Here is a 20744-nt window from a genome sequence, read left to right as displayed (position 1 = left end):
CACACGGAAAGAGGAGAGTTGGTGCGCGCACGGGCTCCACTTTTACGCATCAGTTGTTCGCGTCAAGGTGTCAATGCCGAAGTTACCTGGATTTGGATTTTTATTTAGAAAAACAGCACCAGTGTCTTCATAACATACCTCAGCTCCAAACCGCCTGTGAGTGTGTGTGTGTGTGTGTGTTTGTGTCATTGTGTGTGTGTGTGTGTGTGTGTGTGTGTGTGTGTGTGTGTGTGTGTGTGTGTGTGTGTGTGTGTGTTTGTGTGTGTGAGTGAGTGAGTGGTGGACCCCCGGGGGCACGTTTTCCGTCATGGGAGCGCGTGGATGGAGCTCGGCGCGTCTTGGGTGGCTCGTCCTTTGCGGATATCTCGCGTTCTTCTGCGGCGGGATGGTCCCGCAGGCCGAGGCGGGCTGCGGGGAGAGGGAGAGCCCCAACTGCTGCACCGGCCGCGACAACGAGTGCTTCGAGTACAGCAAGAGGAAGACGGCGTGCTACTGCGATACCTACTGTCAGAAAACCGGAGACTGCTGCGAGGACTACCAGCGCGTGTGCCAAATATCTGGTGAGTTGCAGTGCCGCATCTGTTGATGCGCCAGTTTGAGAGGCGCAAAGTTCAGATATGTGACGCCTTTGTTGTCCAGTTCGGCTGGCGTTGAGGTGACATGGAGACAGTGAGACATACTGCACATAGCTGTCTGTCTCCAGCTTGTTTTAAGTGATGTTTGCTCTTTACGGTGTATTTAGATTATTTTCCACAGCTGGTTGCGTGTGCGTGCTTGTGTGCGTGTGTTTTTAAGTTTGTGGGGTTGACCCTTGGCCCCTAAAAACCGTCAATTTGGGAAGTGGAGTGGGGCATTTGAGGCTGATGGTTCACAGAATCCCCCTTTCCTCTCATCCCCCCCTCCCCTCCCTGCACGCTGCTATATATGGACAAATTAAGGGAATGGACACCATGGGGACAGACTGCCAAAGATGGGCAGGATCCCAGCGGAGCGCGCGTCTGAGAAGTGACAGAGAGGAAAGAGGCTCTTAGCTCTGGAGTCGCAGCACCTGCGGGGGGTTCGGTGCTGCGACTCAAAGGTCCCTCGTAATTTATAGGCACGTGCAGTGTAAACATGTGGGTCCCTTTTTCTGTGAGTGCTGTGTGAGCGGCGGCCTCATCCGGTCGCTATGAAAGTGTGCGCAAAAGTGCTGTGACGCACTTTATTAGACCCGCAGTTTGGCTCAAAGACAGAAGAGCCACCTGTTGGATCCCCGTTGAACAGCAGCACAGTACTACTACATATTATAATACTACTTCATAATACTACTGCTATTGTTTTCACGGAGAAAATGTACTTTACATTACAATGCTCTTTTATAAAGCTTTACCTAATTGGTGTTTCAATGCTTTTTTGTGACAATTTAAGGAGTGTGATGTACATGGGTTAAACTTTCACACACAAAAAAACACTTTAAATGGAAGAAAAATGTCTTTCAGTATAAACGGAGGCGTGGCTCCAATTTACACACAGAAATAAATATTGCAGGCCCGAGTTTCGGTCATGATATGAGTGGCATGGAGAGACCGGTTCCTCGGTGGGTCCGGACTGAGTCCAGGCCCCACGTCCCGCTGTGTCTCCGAGCAGCCACTTAAACAGAAGAAGCAAAGAAAGAGTCATATCAGTGCATATAAACAGCAGCTGCGCCGTCCGAGGTCACCGAGCGGCCGCCATGTCCAATCCGAACATGAAATTGATGTCAACTCGGCCATGACGTATAAATGCTGCGTGGATGAGCGCTGGGTGATGCTGCGAAAGGCACCTTGACTCCTCTGTATCCCACCACCACCATAAACACCATGCAATCACGTGGCTTGGCTCCCCGTTCCATCTCGAATCGCCCTTAGCCCCCAGATACTCTGCGGACCTTATCTGATCCTGATCCGCGACGCATCAAGGAGTCCGTCTGTGTACCGTCTGTCACAGTCTGTAATTTAGCCGTGTCAGCTGGAGCCGTGCAAAGAGCGAGGAGGAGTGGGTGACATCAGAGGAGAGACAGGGAAACAGCATAACAACTTGGACACAAACGCTTGAAGCTCTGAACTGTAAAGAGTTGAAATGATGAGCTTGTTTTTCTGTCGCTCAGATGAAGGATCTGCAGGAATTTGTGTTGGTTGTAAACAGCTTGAAGAATGTCCCGTGAACTTAAGAGCTCGGTTGTGGAATGTTTTGAGGAAAAACAAAATCCCTCCCTATACACATTGCAAGTGTGAAGTGTTTCCGCACCAGAACGGGACCCTTACTGGGGCGTTCTCCTGGGTTTCATCTGGTTTTAAAAGCTGGAAAACTAATGTGACAGTTCTGAAAATAAAACATATTTAAACAGGAGTGATGGAGTTGTGGAGTAATGAGTTAGTTTGAGAGACACAAGTCTTGTTACAGTGCCTCTGGATAGCGAAGCCAAATGCGGAAGTGTCTTAAAACTTACATTCTTCCGAAAGGCCAGCAGGGAGCGACTTCGCGGGTTGCAAAAATAAGTCTGGTTGTATAGAAGTCTATATAAATGACTCTACTTCTCTCCTGATTTATTCCCTCAGTAAACATTGTAAACATGAGTTTATGTCTCAATCTCTAGTTTCAAGTCTTCTTCAATACAGCATGATGTTCATTTCGTAAATGATGGTCATTTAGAGTCAAACAGACCATAAAGCAGAGGATGCTTTAGGGCGGGGCTACAAGGTGATTGACAGTTCACTGCTCCTACCAGAACCTACACTTTACGTCTCTACGTCGCTCCAAATATGGTCACTTCCGTTCCCTGGTTGCAGAAATCCAAGATGGCAACGGCCAAATCTTCAAACTCAAGGTTTCAAAACGGCAGTCCACAAACCAATGGGTGGAGTCACAACCATTACATCCATGTATTATATTCTATGCTACCAACCCACAAACTGTAGCGCGCCATATTTTTCTCACATTGCAATCAGAGCAGACTGGGATTCTTTTTTTCTGGGAGGAGGCCTTAAAAAAGAGATGGGCACTAAAAGTGGTATATGGTCAATGTCGCCTCTCCAGTATGGGGCACATATGAGCCATTTCCCGGCTGCATTCTTCACCTTTCTGAGGGAGTTATAGGGAGTACATTATCTGTGTCAGCCCTTCAGGGAGTCTCTAATTGCTCATTCCTCTTCACACACTGCAGAGAGGAAACAGATACAGCAGAGGTCCGCTCATCCTTCATCCGTCTCCCTTCAGGCACCTCTGCTTCCCCTCCTCTCCACGGCGCGCTGTCGGGTGTTTGCTTCTCTCCAACGGCGTTCACTCCCCCGTTTCTTCTTCCGTTGCCCCCATCCTCACACACACACACACACACACACACACACACACACACACGTTCTTTCTCTAACCTCTTGAGAGCGGCGCTGGGTGTTTTCGCCCCTGGTTTGGCTGAAATGGGCCAGCTGTTGTAGTTTTTCATACAGCTGACATCCACGCTGGATGCTCCAGGTTGTTAATTTGACGCCCTTCATCTGGCATCTACATGACCGGAAAAAACACAAATCATGTATTCCATTTTACACTTGGAGGGAGTCTGTAGCAGAAGAGATGGATATTTTGCAAAACCATGGACAAATCAAACCAAAACTATTAGCACGGAAAGATAGTGATTGTTTTCTTTTCTATTCTACTGTAGAATAATAGATTTAATTGTAAATATTCCTCCCATTTTTGCACTTTGTTTATCGTTAAATGTTTATTGTCATTGTTAAATGTCGTGCACCTCCCGCTAGGACAAATTCCTTGTATGTGAAAACATACATGGCAATAAATGCTTCTGATTCTAAATGTGGGCGGAACAACCCTTTAATGAGGGCAAGTGCCTGTCTGGAGACCAATGAACCTTTTATCCATGCCGCTCTATGAACGACGGTGTTGCTCCGTCAATCCACCCCTTGGATCAGAAACTATTAGATGGATTGCGATGGACAATTCATGGTCCCCTGAGGATGAACCCTATACTGACTTTGGTGACGCCCCTAACGTTTTTTCCTCCTCTAAAGCCACCGTGAGGTAGACATTTCTGGTTCATGAGTGAAATGTGTTCCTCCGCAGTTTATTAGATGGATTAGCGCGAAAAATATAAAATGTTTTCTTCTTCTTTTGTTTCAAAGTTGTTCGGAAAGTGGAGTCGGCACTGTGAATCGTGAACTCTTGGGTCTGTGCATGCCTTCAGTTTTTATCGTTACACAAAAGTGTTGGGACACTCTTTTTTAACGGTTGCGCAACTCTCGAAACAGAAAATCAGTCTCAGCTGTGTTTGTACCGACTCCTTTAAATGAGTTGCTTTGCTTGGCTGCTCTTTCCAAGGTGTCTACAGGAAACATTTATGCGCTCGCCCTGTTATTAGGACTCAGCCCCGTGTCCCTCTCCCCCAATAACAGTTGTGACCGCCTTGTCTGATGGGACCGAGGCCCGGCTCTGTGCATGTATGAGGGCTGCTGTGGTCCTCTGGAGCAGCTGGACATCTGGGTCCCATCACAGAGGACGTGGGGTGGGAGGGATGGGGCGAAAGAACAAGGGGGCGAGCGCGGGACAAAGTGGTAAAGGGAGGTGGAGATAAAGCCAATTGGGACGGGCGGGTCAGATAAGTCTTTTGTTATTGAAACCCTTAAAATGGAAGCAGAGTTGAGGGAGAGTGAAAGAGAAAGGGAAGGAATGCCGACACGCCATTATCTCAGTGTGACAAGTGTGACTGGAGATTGGCCGACAAGTGAGGAGATAAAAGTGCTGATGTTGGATAACATTGAGAGGTTTGGGCTCGTTTAATTGCCATTCGACTAAAGCTCTGCCAATCGGCAGAAAAAAAAAGTTTACTGCCATAAACTCCTTAAAACAAACTGATATTTATCTCATAATTTGTTTAATTAAACCACCCTGTATAAAGCTTTAATGTCTAAAAGTGTCTAAATTACTCTCAATTACACTGTTACACTCAATAAGATTCATTAGGTCTGCGTCAATGTGGTTTGACCAGATTTAACTGAATTGTTGGTAAAAAAGTTAACTAGCGAAGACTGTTTTTATGGCCTTAAAGTTGAGTTCTGCGTGTCAAAGGTCACTATATAAAATGGCCGTTGTGCTCCAGAAGAAGAGAGAATACAGATCTGGAGTCAATGGCGGATAAAACACGGGAAAACGTACTTTCGACTACGAAAAGACACACATGCTGACAACGAGTGCCATTTGTTTCCTGTATCGGTGGGATGGGGTCAGAGGTCAGGAGGTGGTGGAGGACGGAGCACTTTCTCTTCCACAATGGGGGACGGCGTCTGTGTCGGGCCGTCAGCAGGGGTAGCGTGTGGGCGGCGGGACTGTCGCACTGGTGGTACCAGAAACGGAGCCGGGGGACCACCGCGGTTTGGTAATTGCCTTCTGACCTTTGGCGGCTCGGGGGTCAACAGGTCTGAAACTCTCAGACAGGGCCTCAGTCCTATATGTGTGTGTGTGTGTAATAATTTCCCCCTTGGGCGCGGGAACTCGCTGAACCTACAGGTTTCATTGCCCCCCCCCACCCTCTGACCTGCTTGCTCGTGTCTTTTCCCCCCCGACCCACCCAACTATTCGAGAAAGACAAATAGCGTCACCGAAAACGGCCCCCCTCCTGTGTGAACGTCACAGGATGCGGACGGGGGAAGGAAAAGGCCGAGCGCTGAGGATAAGAAGAGGCGGAGGAGGAACAGGAGGAAGCCGATACGGCCAAGAAAGCCCACAGGTCGTAGTGTGTGTGTAATGTGTGTCGTAGGGGTGATGACTGAGGGGGGGGGGGGGGGGGGGGGGGGCAGAGCGGCTGTTTCTTTTTCTGACAAACTGTTTTCGATGTGTGTGTGTGTGTGTGTGATGATCTGGGAAAGGCTAGTGTCAGGTGGGCAGCACTAATGTGCAGGAATGCAGAGATTCCACAGTGGCTTTGTGGATCGGCTGTGTCACTGAGACAGAGCCCCCTCCCCCCCCCCCCCTCCAAAACCCCAACGGGACCATGGGAATGAACCGAACAGGCGGCACCTTGAAAGCTCTCTTTCTCCTGTTCACACACACACACACACACACACTCGCAGCATTGTGCTGCATGCTGTGTGTGTGTATGTGTGTGTGTGTTAGGATTAGATTCAGTTATGGTATATTGATCAACTCCCTCCATATAATTTCCCCCAAGAACGTGGAAGAGCTTCAAGCCGTGTGCACCTGCTCTCATTGCATTTTTCTTGTCTACAATTAGGGAAATATAATAATCAGAGTTCTTTCTATTCGTTTGTGTGTGAGCGTTGTTTTTATTGTGTCCATGGAGTGGGGACTTCCTTCCCCCCCAACACAGGGCTGTTAAATGTCGACCGCTATTAAATGTCCGCGCGGGACGAAGCTTGATTGCCGCTGGAGACTCTGGCTTTGATCAGAGCGCCCGTTCAATGCCGCTTCCTCCTGGCCCGATGTAATTGGCTAAATGGGCGAGCCTGATTGTGTGGCTGCTGCTGTGTTTATGTGGTGTGCTGCATTCTAGTGTTTGTATGCTTGAATGTGTGGCAGAGGGAAACCAGGGAGTGGACAGGATGCAGAGAATTAGCCCCTTTATTTAAAATGGCCCCACACATGTGACCCCCGGGTCACAGACTTCCTGAGTCTGGGGCCGACGCCATAATGACCCCGACGCTCGTTTTCCCGCCATTCAGTAAATGCCTCGGTGCGATATTATGCAACTCCATATGTGGGTGTGCAGCTCACACCGGGGGGGGGGGGGGGTCTGCAACTACACCTCCGGGGGAAAGGTCAGGTCATCGTTTTATTTTTCAGGGATAAAACATTTTGTTAACAGCTAGAGAGACAGTCTTATCTTTCTTTTCTGCTTCAACCTGGAATGAAACAAACTACCTGTGTGTTTTTATGCTCACTGTCCCAAATGCCAGACCGGAAATGGGAAAAGGGCTTTTATGTACTCTGCACCCTCATCGTGAAACTCAATGAACGGACACCACTGACTGCCTTTAAATCTAGAATGAAAGAAATACAGGCATGTTCCCAAAAATTTAAATAAATAAATCTTAAATTAACTCTGCTACGTCACTGTCGCTTAGCTTTTAGTTTCTTTTAACTTGTCTTGTTCTGTGTTTCTTATGCTGCTGCCTGTCTTGGCCAGGTGTAAAAAGAGGTTTTTAATCTCAATGGGACTCTCCTGGTTAAATAAAGGTTTACATTAAATAAATAAAAAACTCACCTTCCCAAAATGCACTTGACCTTCTCTGTATGAAACCCAGAGGAAACCCTTAAGCAACTTGAAGCCACAAGATGCTCCACATCATTGTATTTTTTTCATTTCTCATGAATAAATACCATTATTTTAACCTTATGGCATCAAGCCCTGTTTTCCGAAAATCCGAATAGTTAATTACCCATACTCAATCCAGATTATCTCCTCAACCACAAGGCCTATTTGAAAAATACAAAAATGTATAATATACAGAATACCCTTGGGAACATAGATAATCATAATCATATATATATGTGTTACTGGTATATTGGTTTGTGATAGTGCACAGAAAAGAAAAGAAAAAAATACAATTAAAAGTTGTATTTCCTTATCGTAACTATATTTGCTATATTTGAGAGTATCTGTGCGAAGTTTGGCTTTGATTGAGTGAAGTTAAGTATTTTTAATGATTATTAAATAACAAATGATACGTAGTAATTTGTTACATTTAGTTTGGCATTGGAAAGCAGTGTTTGCGTCCCAGTCCCCTCCACACAGCGAGGCGTACAGCGTATTGGTTGAACTCTGGTACCCAAAGCCCCGGTGTGGCTGCTGGTATCCAAACATGCAAAGTCAGATGGTTGCGTCCCGTAAGACCAACTGTCTCCCCGTTTCTCTTCTGACGTGTCCGTAAAACCCTCCGCTGATCTCTCTCCGCCTCCCTGCTCCCCCCAGCAGCCATTGACTGCGTGGTGGGCTCGTGGGGCCCCTGGTCGCCGTGCACGTCCCCGTGCGGAGTTGGCAGCACGGAGCGGAGCCGCCAAGTGTCCGTCCCGCCCAGGAACGGAGGCACGCCCTGTCCGGACCTCAAGCAGCGCCGGGGATGCTTCGGGAACAACGCCATATGCAGCACCGCGAAAGGTGAGACGCTGACCTTTCCTACTCCCGCTCTGAACTCTGATGCATATTAACTTGGTGTCTCCGTGTTCTCTGGGGTCTTTTTTCACCTTTTCACAGTCAGAAATGTATGAATCACCCTGCTCCCAGTAATAACACACCAAAACACTCATTTGCAGCCACGGGATGAGAAAGGTGGGATGTGTTTATGCCTCCGCTGACCTTTCTGTAATCTATTTTCTGCCCGATCTTCAGAGGTGGCAAAGATCCTGCCGGATTCCTTCAAGAGGAACTTCAAGGACCCTTGGAGGCGACCACACATGCTGATGAAGGAGGAGAAGGCCAGGTAAGGCCTCCATTATCAGACTGCAAACACACCTCTCTACGCTGACCCCACGGTGTCGTCTTTCCTCCGTCTGCAGCGCTGCCTTTCATGTGATGTTGATGCGGGGAAGAGGGCTAATTACAGGTGTAATGGGTGGAGCTTAGCGTGAGCCTGTACAGAGATTTAGATCCACAGCGACCGAAGAGCGACTGGCAGAAAATACGTTGCTTTTCTTTTTTTTTGGCATAAACTTCTTCTGCTCAGGTGCATGTCAGTCGTGTTGCCTCAGCTTCAAAGGTCACTTGAGGATCAACTTTGTGCTCCAAAAGATTAGACAACGCAGACCGAGGTCCAAGGTTGCCATGGCACGCGGGGCCTTGAAATGGCTTTGACTGTGTAACATGAACGCCGTCTGCTGAATAGTCCCTGACCTTTCGCTGATAAGGTGGGCCGTGATCCAGGTGAGGGGAAACCCCCCCCTCCCCGTGCGTGGATGCCGTCTTTGATCGGCGCTGATTGCAGATGTTGAGGTTAGTTTTGTTGGAGCTGGAACAATCAGCGTAGGGAATAGAATCACCGCTGCTTTTCCAGCCTTTCACACTGATTCAAGTAGACATCGGATACCTTTGTTTTGACTGAAACACAAAGGAAGCGCGTTACTCATGAACGTCAGTGTGTGTGACACAGAATTAGGGGGATGGGGGGTTTCGCACAGACATCTGGTGACCCCGGGAACGAGGGGTTAGAATGACACTGAATGACGAATGTCTATTGGATCTCGAAGTTATTTTCTGTGAAATTAGCCGACGATGTGAACGTTTCACGGTTTCCCAGGAGGCTGCTGTGTAGTTCTGTCTGTTAATCCCACGCAGGTGTTTTCACCAGCGGGGCGCGGGCAGACCGACACCTTCCTGCGTCCCCGTGGGAGCTTTGGCGCACCTGTCCGGGGCGGGGCAACTCACACCTCTCAACCCGAGTGTGAGGGATTTTCTGCTTTATTTGAGGTTCTGCAACACGAACAAGTTAAAGCCGGGAGGGAAAAAAAAATCCCCTCATAGGTGTCAATTCAGCATCATTTTTAAATAATCCCAAAGATGTATACTAATGAATATTCATTGTTAATTTTCTTACTTATCAGTGTATGTTTGTGTTTACCTGGCTGCAAAGCATCAAATCACACCTGAATAATAATGCATTAAAAAAAGAAGACATGTTCCAGTGTTACTGTTGGACAAAGTTTTCATAACATATTATAATAATAGTAAAAAACAAACCACCCCGCTGGAGACGGTTGTTTTGTCTCAGCTGGCTGAATCGGAGACTAAATAAATAGTTCCCTATAGTCCAGAGTGACGACCAGAGATCCTCATATGTTGATCCCGGGTATCGCAGCGGTGACCATGACACCGCTGCGTCGCCTTCAAAGTGGAACGCATCTCTTATCGGGAAGTTTTCCTTTCCTCTTTTGTCTGGCTGCGGTCGCTGGATCAGGGACACCACTCGACTTCCAGCAATCGAGTCACGCTGGATTGTTTTTTTCAGTTTTTTTTTTACTCTTGGGAACTCTTAAAAAAGTTTCCAAACCTGGCTCGGGCCTTCGCCTGGACGTTTCCCATGATCCTGTTTTGTTTGGTGAAGTCCAAAAGTGAAGACCTGATGCTCAATCCAAAGAACTAAATAGCAGATGTTTAGCTTCTTGGCTACAGAGCACTTGTTCTGCTCTCCGGGATTATCGGTTTCTGAGCCCAATTGTGCGATTTGACCCTTTGACCCCTGCATTATAATTATCTACCAGATATGAGAATCAAATGTAAATCGTCTGCAAAATACTTTTGACACGTTTTCCCCTCCCTCCTCCCTCTTGCAGCTACTGTGTGTACCTGCGGGTGAAGCAGGCCAGCGCGGCGTGTAAACTCAAGCTGTGGAGCGCTCAGCTGGTGAGAGAGAGGCTGGTCTGTGCCGAGTGTCAGAGCGACGCCATGTCGAGGTCCGACCGCTGTGGAGGCGACGGCCTGGAGACCACCAGGTAAACCCAACAACCAGAGGCGTGTTCAGCCATCGCGCTGCTCTGCAGCTCTTCTGGAGTTCAACTGATGGATGTACCCGTCTTTGAGTGCAGTTTAAAGGTACAGCACGTAGAATGATGAGCTCACAGCTTCGCTCAATCAACGGGATCTGAAAGAAGGGAAACAGATGGTGTGACACTCGTTAGCCGAACATATGAATGTATTCATTTGCTGTGTAAAACGCATGTGGACGCAAATATGATTTAAAATGTGTATTCCCATGCTGGCTGTGCGGTTAGTCACAGCGTAAGTATTAGTTCCATTAGAGCCGCTCTCTAATGCAGCTTCTCCTTCCGTTTAACACACATTTGAAAAGTGTTCAGTCATAAAAAACCTCCGTTAGTTTGTCTTGGACTGTGGAATGAAAATAAAAAAGCAACGAATGTAACTAATGTAATGTAACCAACTTAATGAATGAAACTAATGTAATGTAACTAATGTAATGTAGCTAATGGTTAGTTACATTACATTAGTTACATTAATGAATGTAACTAATGGAATGTAACCAACTTAACGAATGAAACTAATGTAATGTAGCTAATGGAATGTTAATGGAATGAACGCTTTCACTAATGGAATGTAACATTAGTTACATTCATTAAGTTGGTTACATTAATGTAACTAATGTAATGTAACCAACTTAATGAGTGAAACTAATGTAATGTTACGAACTTAACTAATGTAGCGAATGTAACTAATGTAACTTATGTAATGTAACTAATGTAATGTAACCAACTTAACGAGTGTAACTAATGTAACTAATGTAACTAATGTAACTTATGTAATGTAACTAATGTAATGTAACAACTTAACAAATGTAACTAATGTAACTAATGTAACCTATGTAATGGAACTAATGTAATGTAACTAATGTAATGTAACTAATGTAATGTAACCAACTTAACGAATGTAACGAATGTAACTAATGTAACTAATGTAATGTAACCAACTTAACGAATGTAACGAATGTAACTAATGTAACTAATGTAATGTAACCAACTTAACGAATGTAACGAATGTAACTAATGTAATGTAACCAACTTAACGAATGTAACGAATGTAACTAATGTAATGTAACCAACTTAACGAATGTAACGAATGTAACTAATGTAACTAATGTAATGTAACCAACTTAACGAATGTAACTAATGTAACTAATGTAATGTAACCAACTTAACGAATGTAACTAATGTAACTAATGTAATGTAACCAACTTAACGAATGTAACGAATGTAACTAATGTAATGTAACCAACTTAACGAATGTAACGAATGTAACTAATGTAACTAATGTAATGTAACCAACTTAACGAATGTAACGAATGTAACTAATGTAATGTAACTAATGTAATGTAACTAATGGAATGTTAATGGAATGAACGCTTTCACTAATGGAATGTAACATTCATTTAGTTGGTTACATTAATGTAACTAATGTAATGTAACCAACTTAATGAGTGAAACTAATGTAATGTAACGAACTTAACTAATGTAATGTAACCAACTTAACGAATGTAGCGAATGTAACTAATGTAACTTATGTAATGTAACTAATGTAATGTAACCAACTTAACGAGTGTAACTAATGTAACTAATGTAATTAATGTAATGTAACCAACTTAACGAATGTAACTAATGTAACTAATGTAATGTAACCAACTTAACGAATGTAACTAATGTAACTAATGTAATGTAACCAACTTAACGAATGTAACTAATGTAACTAATGTAATGTAACCAACTTAACGAATGTAACTAATGTAACTAACGTAACACGTGTAACTCACTCGCCCAATGCCCGGCTCCGGGCCTCTCTCTTCCCAGGACGTTCTGGGCGGCGGCCTCGGTGCCGGGCTGTCACGGCTCCTGGGTGCGAGAGTCGTCCTCCGAGGGCTGCCGGTGTCCGCCCTACTCGGTGCTCTTCGTGTGAGCCGCCGGCCAGACGACCGCGCCCCACCGCCAACGCCTTCCGATCCAGATTACCGGACGGGTAAACTCAAGGAGATCCGCAGCATCCTGCCACCTCCCCCCTCACCTCACCTCACACTCTGTACTGTACACACTATTAACTAAGCACACCGACATTCTCGCATTTATCTTTCACAGCCACGTTGTGTACTTATCCTCCTCCAAAGCACAGCTGCATCTATGTACCTTTTTATTTGTGTTTTCTCTGAATCTCTGCTATCTACCTCCATCAATGCAAGTGCATTCGTTAATGCATAATGTATAAATATATAAATATATTATTTTGCTTTATACATTTTCTACTTTTGAGCGTTCATGTGTATTGTATATGTACCTATATAGCCACACGTATTTGTATCCAACAGTCGAAAACAAAACACCAAACGCCGAGAACTGGTTCATCCAAATGCTACCCAATCGCTTGAACCCCTTGAGTCAATATATCTGTGTTTTTTACATTGTTGTTTCTTTTTCCGTCAAAAAAAAAAAAAACAGTTTCTACCAGCAAGTCAAGTTGAATATCAGGTATTGATTCTCAGGTGCTTGTCTCGCCCATCCCCCGTTCTCCTCCTCCTGCCCTGATGGTTTTAATTCACTGGTTCAAAGTGACGTCTGTCGAGACCTGATATGGTTGGAGAGAGTTTGCTCTCTGTCCTCTGCGTCCAAGGCCGAACAGAAGTGTTTCTCTCTCTTGCTGCCTGCTCAGAAATACCATCACTGTCACCTCATGGTGCTACAGCCATGTTACTCTCACTCTGCTTTTCCTTCTCTGCCCTCTATTAAGAAGAGGAGACACGTGTGGACCCAGTAGATACAATTTATAAAGAAAAGCTTTTCTCCTCTAGAAAGCTCTCTCCCCCTCACTCCATGTCTCTGTGTTTGTGTGTTTATTTATTATAAAACAAGTGATGATGTTATTAGTGCAGCACCGCATACTCTGTACACTGTCCATAAGTGAAAAATAAACTACTATACTGTCATTTCTCCTCCTCCTCTTCCTCCCTCAACCTCAACCGTGTCGTAGTTTCATTACATCACCGCGTTCAGATGTCACACAGACCACCATTAACATTTATATATATATATATATATATATATATATATATATATATATATATATATATATATATATATATATATAGACATATCTTCTTGTTGCATTCTTGGCATTTTTTTGGCGTAAACGGGATGACGACAGGCAAAATGACAACTAATGCGTATAATTATGTTTGGAGTGTTTTTTCCAGCCACACTCTCCTACAATTTGGGGGTTTTCCTGTGTGATGTGTAAATGCCACAGGACAGTCCAAACACGAGACACCGGACTACTTACATCAAGTGGGAATACATCTGTTTCTCTCCCTTGTTTTTTCACAGCAGCTTTCGAACAGAGGAGAAGATTGAAATTTGAAAAAAAAAAGCAGTCATGTAGTACGAAACCAAAGACTCTGACCCTGAGAGGTGATTATGAGGCCTCTGCTCAACCACAACATTAGAAGATTTCCATTTTGGTTTTCCATATCCCGTCCGTGTATAAAACCCAACGAATGCTTCCCCTTCATGGCTTATTGGTCAGTTATTAGCCATTCACTGCAGGAAGTTACGTATTTCACCTGTTTGACACAATATTAAAGGCCCTAAATGAGCATAAAACTACCAAAAGATCTCACAAATCAACTCTTCCCGAGATCCTCCTTTGAGAAAGACTCCTGCTACTTTCACGTGCTTCATCTCCGGGGCACTTGAACCTCGATTAATCCCCCCCCTCCTTTCTCTGCCCTCCTCCCCGTGCCCAGATCCCCTCCGTCAGCACAACTCTTTCTTTTCTCCTACTACAACAGTGGCAATAGAGTGCCGTCAGCCCGACCGGCCCGTCCCCTCTGAAGCGGGCTTTACCCGTCCCCTGCCCCCCTCCGCCCTGGCTGCTAACTCCGCTTTCCAAAAGGGCAGGAAGGCCCCCGTCTCTGGCCCGGGTGCCTGATGGGCTCCGACAGCAGTGTGTTCTGGGATTACGTCCGGTGAAAAGGGGGGCATTCCAGCACCGGCGGGCCTTTGTCACAGCGCGGCCACTGTTTGCTTTCACCAAGACAGCTGTTCAAAGCCCTCCCTGCTCCCCTCCCGGCGGATGGCGTCCAGGGAAAGAACCCAGGGGTGACTTCCGCTTATCGGCGGTGTCGTCTCCCTCCACCTGAGGTCGCCTCAGCTCATCTGGAGACCCAGATAGACTTTTCCATCATGCGGCTATAAAACAGTCCCTCCATCCTCGACTCCTTCCCTCCGATCCTAATGTGTAAACGATGCTGCCGTAACCTTTCATCGTCATTTTGTGTGTTAGGGTGCAGGGGATACCTTCATTCCTTTGGGAAATATGTTTCATAGCGGTAATCAGATCAGGGTGTTAATGGTTTCTCCTCTTTAATGTTGTCGCAAAGCAGGCTCATTTTTGAGAGATTGGTTGGTGGTTCTGAGGCCTTCGACCAAACCTTTTTTCAAATCAAATGAATGAAATATCTCCAAAAACATGCTTGAGATGTTTGAGAAGTCACAAAAAATAAGAAAAAAACTTCCAGTTCAGACATGCGGGGGGCTCCTGCAGCCCTTGGTTGTTGGTACCCCCAATTTTACCCCCTCTGAGTGTATATATGTGTGTTTTTGGGAAGTGTGTACTGTAATTAGCAAGTCATCCTAATGAGGGCTTGTTGCCGCTGTGGGAGCAGCTGGTCCAACACGGAGGAATGATAATGAATAGACGCCTTGACACGAGGACCTGAGCTACACACAGCAACACAGCTGGTACACCAGCCAGCCACACACACACACACACACACACGGTCATCATCAGTGTCTTGTTTTTAAGGATCGTGACAGGCTTTTGCAGGTTCAGGGCTTTTGGTTCAGTGTAACTGCAGTAAAATATGAGCTCTCTCTGCTTTGCCAAAACAACCAAAATTCACTTCATAATTTCTCTGTTTTGATCTTAAGTTTACTTTCTGAAGCATGAAAGAGTTTTTCAATATGTTTTTTCGACTGTTAGAAGTGGACATGGGATTACAGAAATGGCTTCTACTCCACTTCCATCTAAAAGAAAGAAAGAAATCAACCTGTTGCTAAATCCCAGCGCCAACACACAGCATCATGTGATTGACATCTTCCTGCAGCAGCTCTGCAGAGTTCCTCCATGGAAATGTGGCGCCACCTAGTGGTGCTTCTGACTCCCTGCTGCAAACACAATTTAAGAGAGTCCTCTTATAAATGTTTTTATTTTTATTGGGTATATTTTAGAATACATGGTGTACGTGTGGCCATGGTTTCATTGGAATAAACTTGTTTTTTCATTTCTAAAAACAAAAAAATTGTGGTTCATACATGTTTCCCAGAGATGATCTATTCTGTTAATAATGGGGGGGGGGGGGGGGGGGGGGGGGGGGGGAGTAACTCCTTCAGTTTCAAGGTTTTTACATTCACAGCTAGCTTGTTCACATTCTGCAGAATTCTGCAAACTATTTATATAAAGTAGGGGGAAGGAACACATGAATGGACGACACACACACACACACACACACAAGTGAAGCCTCTCGTGGTGAGATGAAGACAGAGGCCGGTCCACTGGTCCACGCATCACGTGTAAGGCAAAAAGTGATGTGCAAAGTAGTTTAGTTCATATGTGGAGTCCAGCACGTCAGCGCTGACATAATGAACCATACACACGACGACATTACAAGTTTAGACACGTGCCGTGCCAATTTTTTTAAATATATATTTCATTTGAGAAACCATACATCCGATTTGTGAGAATGACGAGAACGGCTGTAGCCGACTGTACGTCTTTGGTGGCCGAGAAAAAAAACAGGAAACAGAAAATACTAACTATTTTTTTACCTGGAAAAAAATGGAATAGAATCACACGAGTTAACAGATCAGGGATTTTTTAGGCGGAAGCAACAATGAAAAAGTGGATAGGAATGTCTTAAACCAGCAGAACTTTAGGCTGGAGAGCAACGTTCAGAGGACGACCTGTTGCCGTCTCTTTGCTTTACTTGAGGTTTTTAATCTGTTGGTTCGTGTTGTGGATCTTGAGATCCATCTTGTCCACTTTGTTCATCAGAGAATCGAGGGAGTCGTCCTGGTCGTCGATCTCGGACTGGAGGCCGAGGCCGAGGCTCTTCAGTCTGCTCAGGCCGCCGCACATCTCATCTAGGTCATCAGAGGGCACACCGGGCGTTAGTTAAACCGGCGGTCAACACTTAAACTGTACTAAAAGCTTTCATCGTCATGAGAATGAATACAGATGTTGTACCTAGATTGTTGTCGAGGGTCTGGTGAGCCTCCCGCAGGTGTTTGTTCTGAGGGTATCCGTTCTTCCCGGATGAGCCGTCATCTATCGACGCAGACGCTCCGAACCCTGGAACACAGAAATCAGGAACGATGGCAGCCGGGTCGCGTTTAACGGGTCACGGCACGCCGAGGGTTCTCACTCTTACCTCCCGTTTCCAGCTTTCTGAGATTGGGGTGGCTGGCCTGGTACTTATCTTCATGTTCTCGGCTGCTGGACATGGCGGTCTGTAATCTGAGAGTCAGATAAGGGTCGGACGTTTTTGTTAAGTGAAGGACATGTCGATGACGAGAAGCTGGTGAAAAGCTGAAAGCACAAGTAGGACGGCAGCGTTGCTCCAACACGGGTTAGTCCTCGTTATGGAGGGCTTTTGTTGTGAAACATAACCTACAACTCTCAAAACACACAGAGGTGATCCGTGTGTGACGTGAAGATTATATATAGTAATCATATATATCGACATATCGTGGTACACTATTACGTCGTCTAAATTGAGAACTACAAGCGCTTACTACCTCAAATTTCTGAAGAAAATTGATTAAATGACAAAAATATTTGTATTTAATTCACTTTAGAGAGTACAAAACCATGTGGTTATTTCATATAGACTATTTATTTAATGAATTACAAGAAATCATGCTATACTGTGATATATATATATATATATACACACACATATATATACATATATATATATACATATATATATATATACATATCGTGTTTATAGGAACATAAAGGTGACTTCTAAGCAATTGACAGTGTGGTTGGATTTTATTAAAGTGTCGACAGAATATGGATTACTTTTGGGATCTAATGTTTTTTTTACTTACTTAATAATGTAAAGATATTTAATATACTTGAATTGAGATATTTAAGTTGATAAACTAAACATTTGTAATTTAAAGCTGGGAGATAGAATATATTTTGATATAGTAATTGTTTTTTCATAATGAGCCCGTAATTATTATGGTTCAAGGATGCGTTCAGTAGACGTGGGTGATAATAGTATTTCCTTTAAACGCTCTTTAAAATATACTGTATGTGTCTGTGATGGTTAAACAGGCGATGTAGTATTTTTATTCAGTTCAAATAAATTCAGAAACTTAAATCCCAGATCATATTTCGTCTTTTTATCCTGACATTGACATCTGTTAACCGTATATGAATCTGGTTATACAATCTTATTGCAAATAAAACATATTTCAAAAGATAAGAAATACATTTCACACGCTCCCAAAGCAACAGCAGAGGTCAACTGCCTTTATGGATTAACAACTCATAATGGACCCAAAATGAATACAGAAGATGTACAGAGATTCATACATAACATTTGATGAAAGTAAATCAACATTCAAATTTGGCCAGGTTGGAATGTGTATCATATTATTAAAAAGAAGATTTCAGAGAATATAGTACTGAATCTTACCGGTTGTTGGCCACGTAGGCCTTTGGCTCCTCGGGCGGCGGCTTCGTCTCCGGCGTGCCCTTGAAGTAGTTGACGAGGCCGCCCCACACGCTCTTGATGCCGTTAATGTGCTTCTGGCTGGTCTTCAGGTCCTGATCCATGTTGTCCATCATCTTGTCGGCCCTCTTCAGAACCTCACCTTGCCGAACCAGCTCCTATAGAGACACAGGGCATTTGGTTAGTCACCGTCAGCCTTTCGGGGACGATATAATATTCTGCGTGCCAGGGTGAAGCCGGTTACTAGTTTGACGTACCTCTGCAGTTTCCACACCAATCTTCTCAGATTCATAGATGAGCCCGAGGGAGCGGTGGCTGCTGTCCACGGCAGACTGAGCCGTGCGCCTCACTTGCTGCTGGAGGTGCCGCTGTCTCCTCTCCGGTTCGCTCAGCCCACTGTCGCCAGGGTCCTCGTCGTCCTCGTCATCGTCGAACTCCCTTCTTTTGGGCCTGAAATCGCCCTCTTCGTCGTCATCCGCAAACGGGTTGTAGGATTTAGGGTAGGCCATCTGTGGAGCAGAGAGAGAGAGAGAGAGAGAAAGAGAGAGTGTTTACTGATCCATTGAAAAAAACATTCTGAATACAGACTCACAAAAGTCAAGAGTTGTTTATCTTTATTTCACTACAATGCATATGTGCTATTTGCCTATTTTTTGGGCTGTTTCAGCTTGATTTTATCATCTTTAGACATTATAAAACCACCTGGTTCGCTACTCAATAGATCGATGAAGAAAGACTTGTATCAATTCTGATATTAATGCCACGCTTGCTTAGTCGAAACCTTACAGTAAACATCCTGCAGAATTATGTAAAGACCAATTGACATGTAGATTTGACACATCCCAATTCCTGAGAGGAATTAGTGAACGTTTTCCTTAGATTGTTAGCTTCAGCTGTCAACATGTTTCACGTGAATAATCAGCTAAAACACCTACTGGGTCATATAGACAAATGTAAATGACACTACTGCTCCGGTAGCTATGTCAGCTACGGGGTGTTGGCTGCTTGCTCACGTTAAATCAACGAGGATAGCACGCTAAGCTAACTAAATAACCACAACTATGAATACAAGACGGCGCTATGCCAACATGGACGTTTTCTCCTCGTAGAAGAGATGATGGCTAAAGTAAAACTTTAACGAGCACAGGTACGGTCAATTTAGTAGACAAACCGTTGGATCTGCAGATGTTGTCACTCTATCAGCTGACTGTTAGCAACTGAGCACTTCCGGTCTCGTTTAGTGACGTCGCCGCTTGCTGTCTCCCACCGGTTAATCCTGCGCAACAAAAACGCACAAGGTGATCCTGAAGTCACTTGTACATTTTAATTTATTTTATTAATATAATAATGTAATTTAAACATGGCATCAGGTGCGAGAGCGTCTTATTTACCCGTCGCCTCTATTAATATAATTTGTTTTACGCTCAAACGCCATAGACCGTACGTCAAATTGCCGCCAATGAGCCTGCGCGCGCTCGTTAGGTTTGTCCGCGCTGCGTCGCCGTACTGCGGCTCCGCCAGTTGCAGCTGCTCGACCGTCTCCACTCCCGAGTCTTCGCTCCGAGTTTCGCTCGTTTGATGTAGGGGCGCAAACATGTCTGTCTCGGGAGGCGGTACGAGAGGGTTTTACTTCAACACAGTCCTGTCGCTGGCACGCTCTTTAGCCGCTCACCGTCCGGCGCCGGTCGAAAAGGTGAGAGGAGGAAAACGATAAGTGAGCTCAAGATAACACAAAATGTTGTGTTGACGCTAATTAGGTAACGTTAAAACAACATGGGCTTGTCGCTCCCACTTCCGCGCTGAGTCCAGTGGCTTATTTCTGATCAATGACGTGACAACCGAGCTAACATTTGACAGCCGTGTGAGTCTCTAGATGGGGACCCACTTTTATCTTGTTATTTCCCCTGCTGTAGCAGTAGAATAATACTAAATAAATGCGGAACAAAGTGGCGTTGGCGGCTCGTGTGTTCATCACTGCAGTCAAACAGGTTGACAGCGGGAGGCTCGCACCATTTAACACGGATAGCAAACTGTTGCGTGAGATAAATCGTGTTTTGTGTGTGTTTGTTTGGCCAATAAAGGAAAGATTAGTGCAGAACTACAAGTACAACTACTGTTTCTTTACATTCTTGCACATGTATTCCATTGTATGATTCTATTTCTATAACGACAATGAATGAATATTTCTAACTGATATATTTCAATGTTATTCTATCAAATAGTGAGTATGAGTAATTGCTGTTTTATGGAGCATAATGTGTTTTTTATGTAACGTCCAGTTCAGATGTGTTTTTTGTGGGAGTGAGGCATAGTGACGTCACGCTCTATATCTAATATAAATCCTCGTTTATTATGATACCAGTTATATCCGGCTGCAACAGAACATTGTGGTTCCCACCTTGATGGCAACATACAGTTAACTTAATTGATCCCCAGGAAAGAAAAAGAGACTATTATGTACACATAATGCAA

At 44.8% G+C, this 20744-nt stretch overlaps 2 protein-coding genes across 2 annotated transcripts; one reads left to right on the top strand and one right to left on the bottom strand.

Annotated features, from left to right (window-relative positions):
- Positions 1 to 307: 307 nt before the first annotated feature.
- On the top strand, positions 308 to 12436 carry LOC306740008 (somatomedin-B and thrombospondin type-1 domain-containing protein; the record flags this gene model as incomplete). Its single annotated transcript, XM_079222112.1, has 5 exons — positions 308 to 560; positions 7955 to 8140; positions 8372 to 8462; positions 10309 to 10467; positions 12331 to 12436. 5 exons carry the CDS (start codon positions 308 to 310, stop codon positions 12434 to 12436), a joined length of 795 nt encoding a protein of 264 aa, XP_079078238.1.
- A 3323-nt stretch (positions 12437 to 15759) lies between these two features.
- snap29 (synaptosome associated protein 29) lies at positions 15760 to 19470 on the bottom strand. Its single transcript, XM_079222423.1, has 6 exons — positions 19444 to 19470; positions 18530 to 18781; positions 18237 to 18430; positions 16956 to 17041; positions 16772 to 16876; positions 15760 to 16668 (listed from the first exon to the last, which is right to left on the bottom strand). The coding sequence occupies exons 2-6, from the start codon at positions 18779 to 18781 to the stop codon at positions 16508 to 16510; spliced, it is 798 nt and encodes a 265-aa protein (XP_079078549.1). The 5' UTR covers positions 19444 to 19470; the 3' UTR covers positions 15760 to 16507.
- Between the last annotated feature and the right edge of the window lie 1274 nt (positions 19471 to 20744).

This window comes from Taurulus bubalis (assembly GCF_910589615.1).
Source record: "Taurulus bubalis genome assembly, chromosome: 8".
In the NCBI taxonomy this organism is placed as follows: domain Eukaryota; kingdom Metazoa; phylum Chordata; class Actinopteri; order Perciformes; family Cottidae; genus Taurulus; species Taurulus bubalis.
Note: the sequence above shows the minus strand (reverse complement) of the source record. Positions and strands in the feature narration are given on the sequence as shown.

Bases quoted from the DNA above. Each gene is read 5' to 3' on its own strand.
- snap29 (XM_079222423.1), bottom strand. From the start codon at position 18,781: ATGGCCTACCCTAAATCCTACAACCCGTTTGCGGATGACGACGAAGAG. The intron at 17,042-18,236 runs GTAAGATTCAGT...TCTGACTCTCAG, and splicing joins GCCTACGTGGCCAACAACCG to ATTACAGACCGCCATGTCCA. The intron at 16,877-16,955 runs GTAAGAGTGAGA...TCTGTGTTCCAG, and splicing joins CAGAAAGCTGGAAACGGGAG to GGTTCGGAGCGTCTGCGTCG.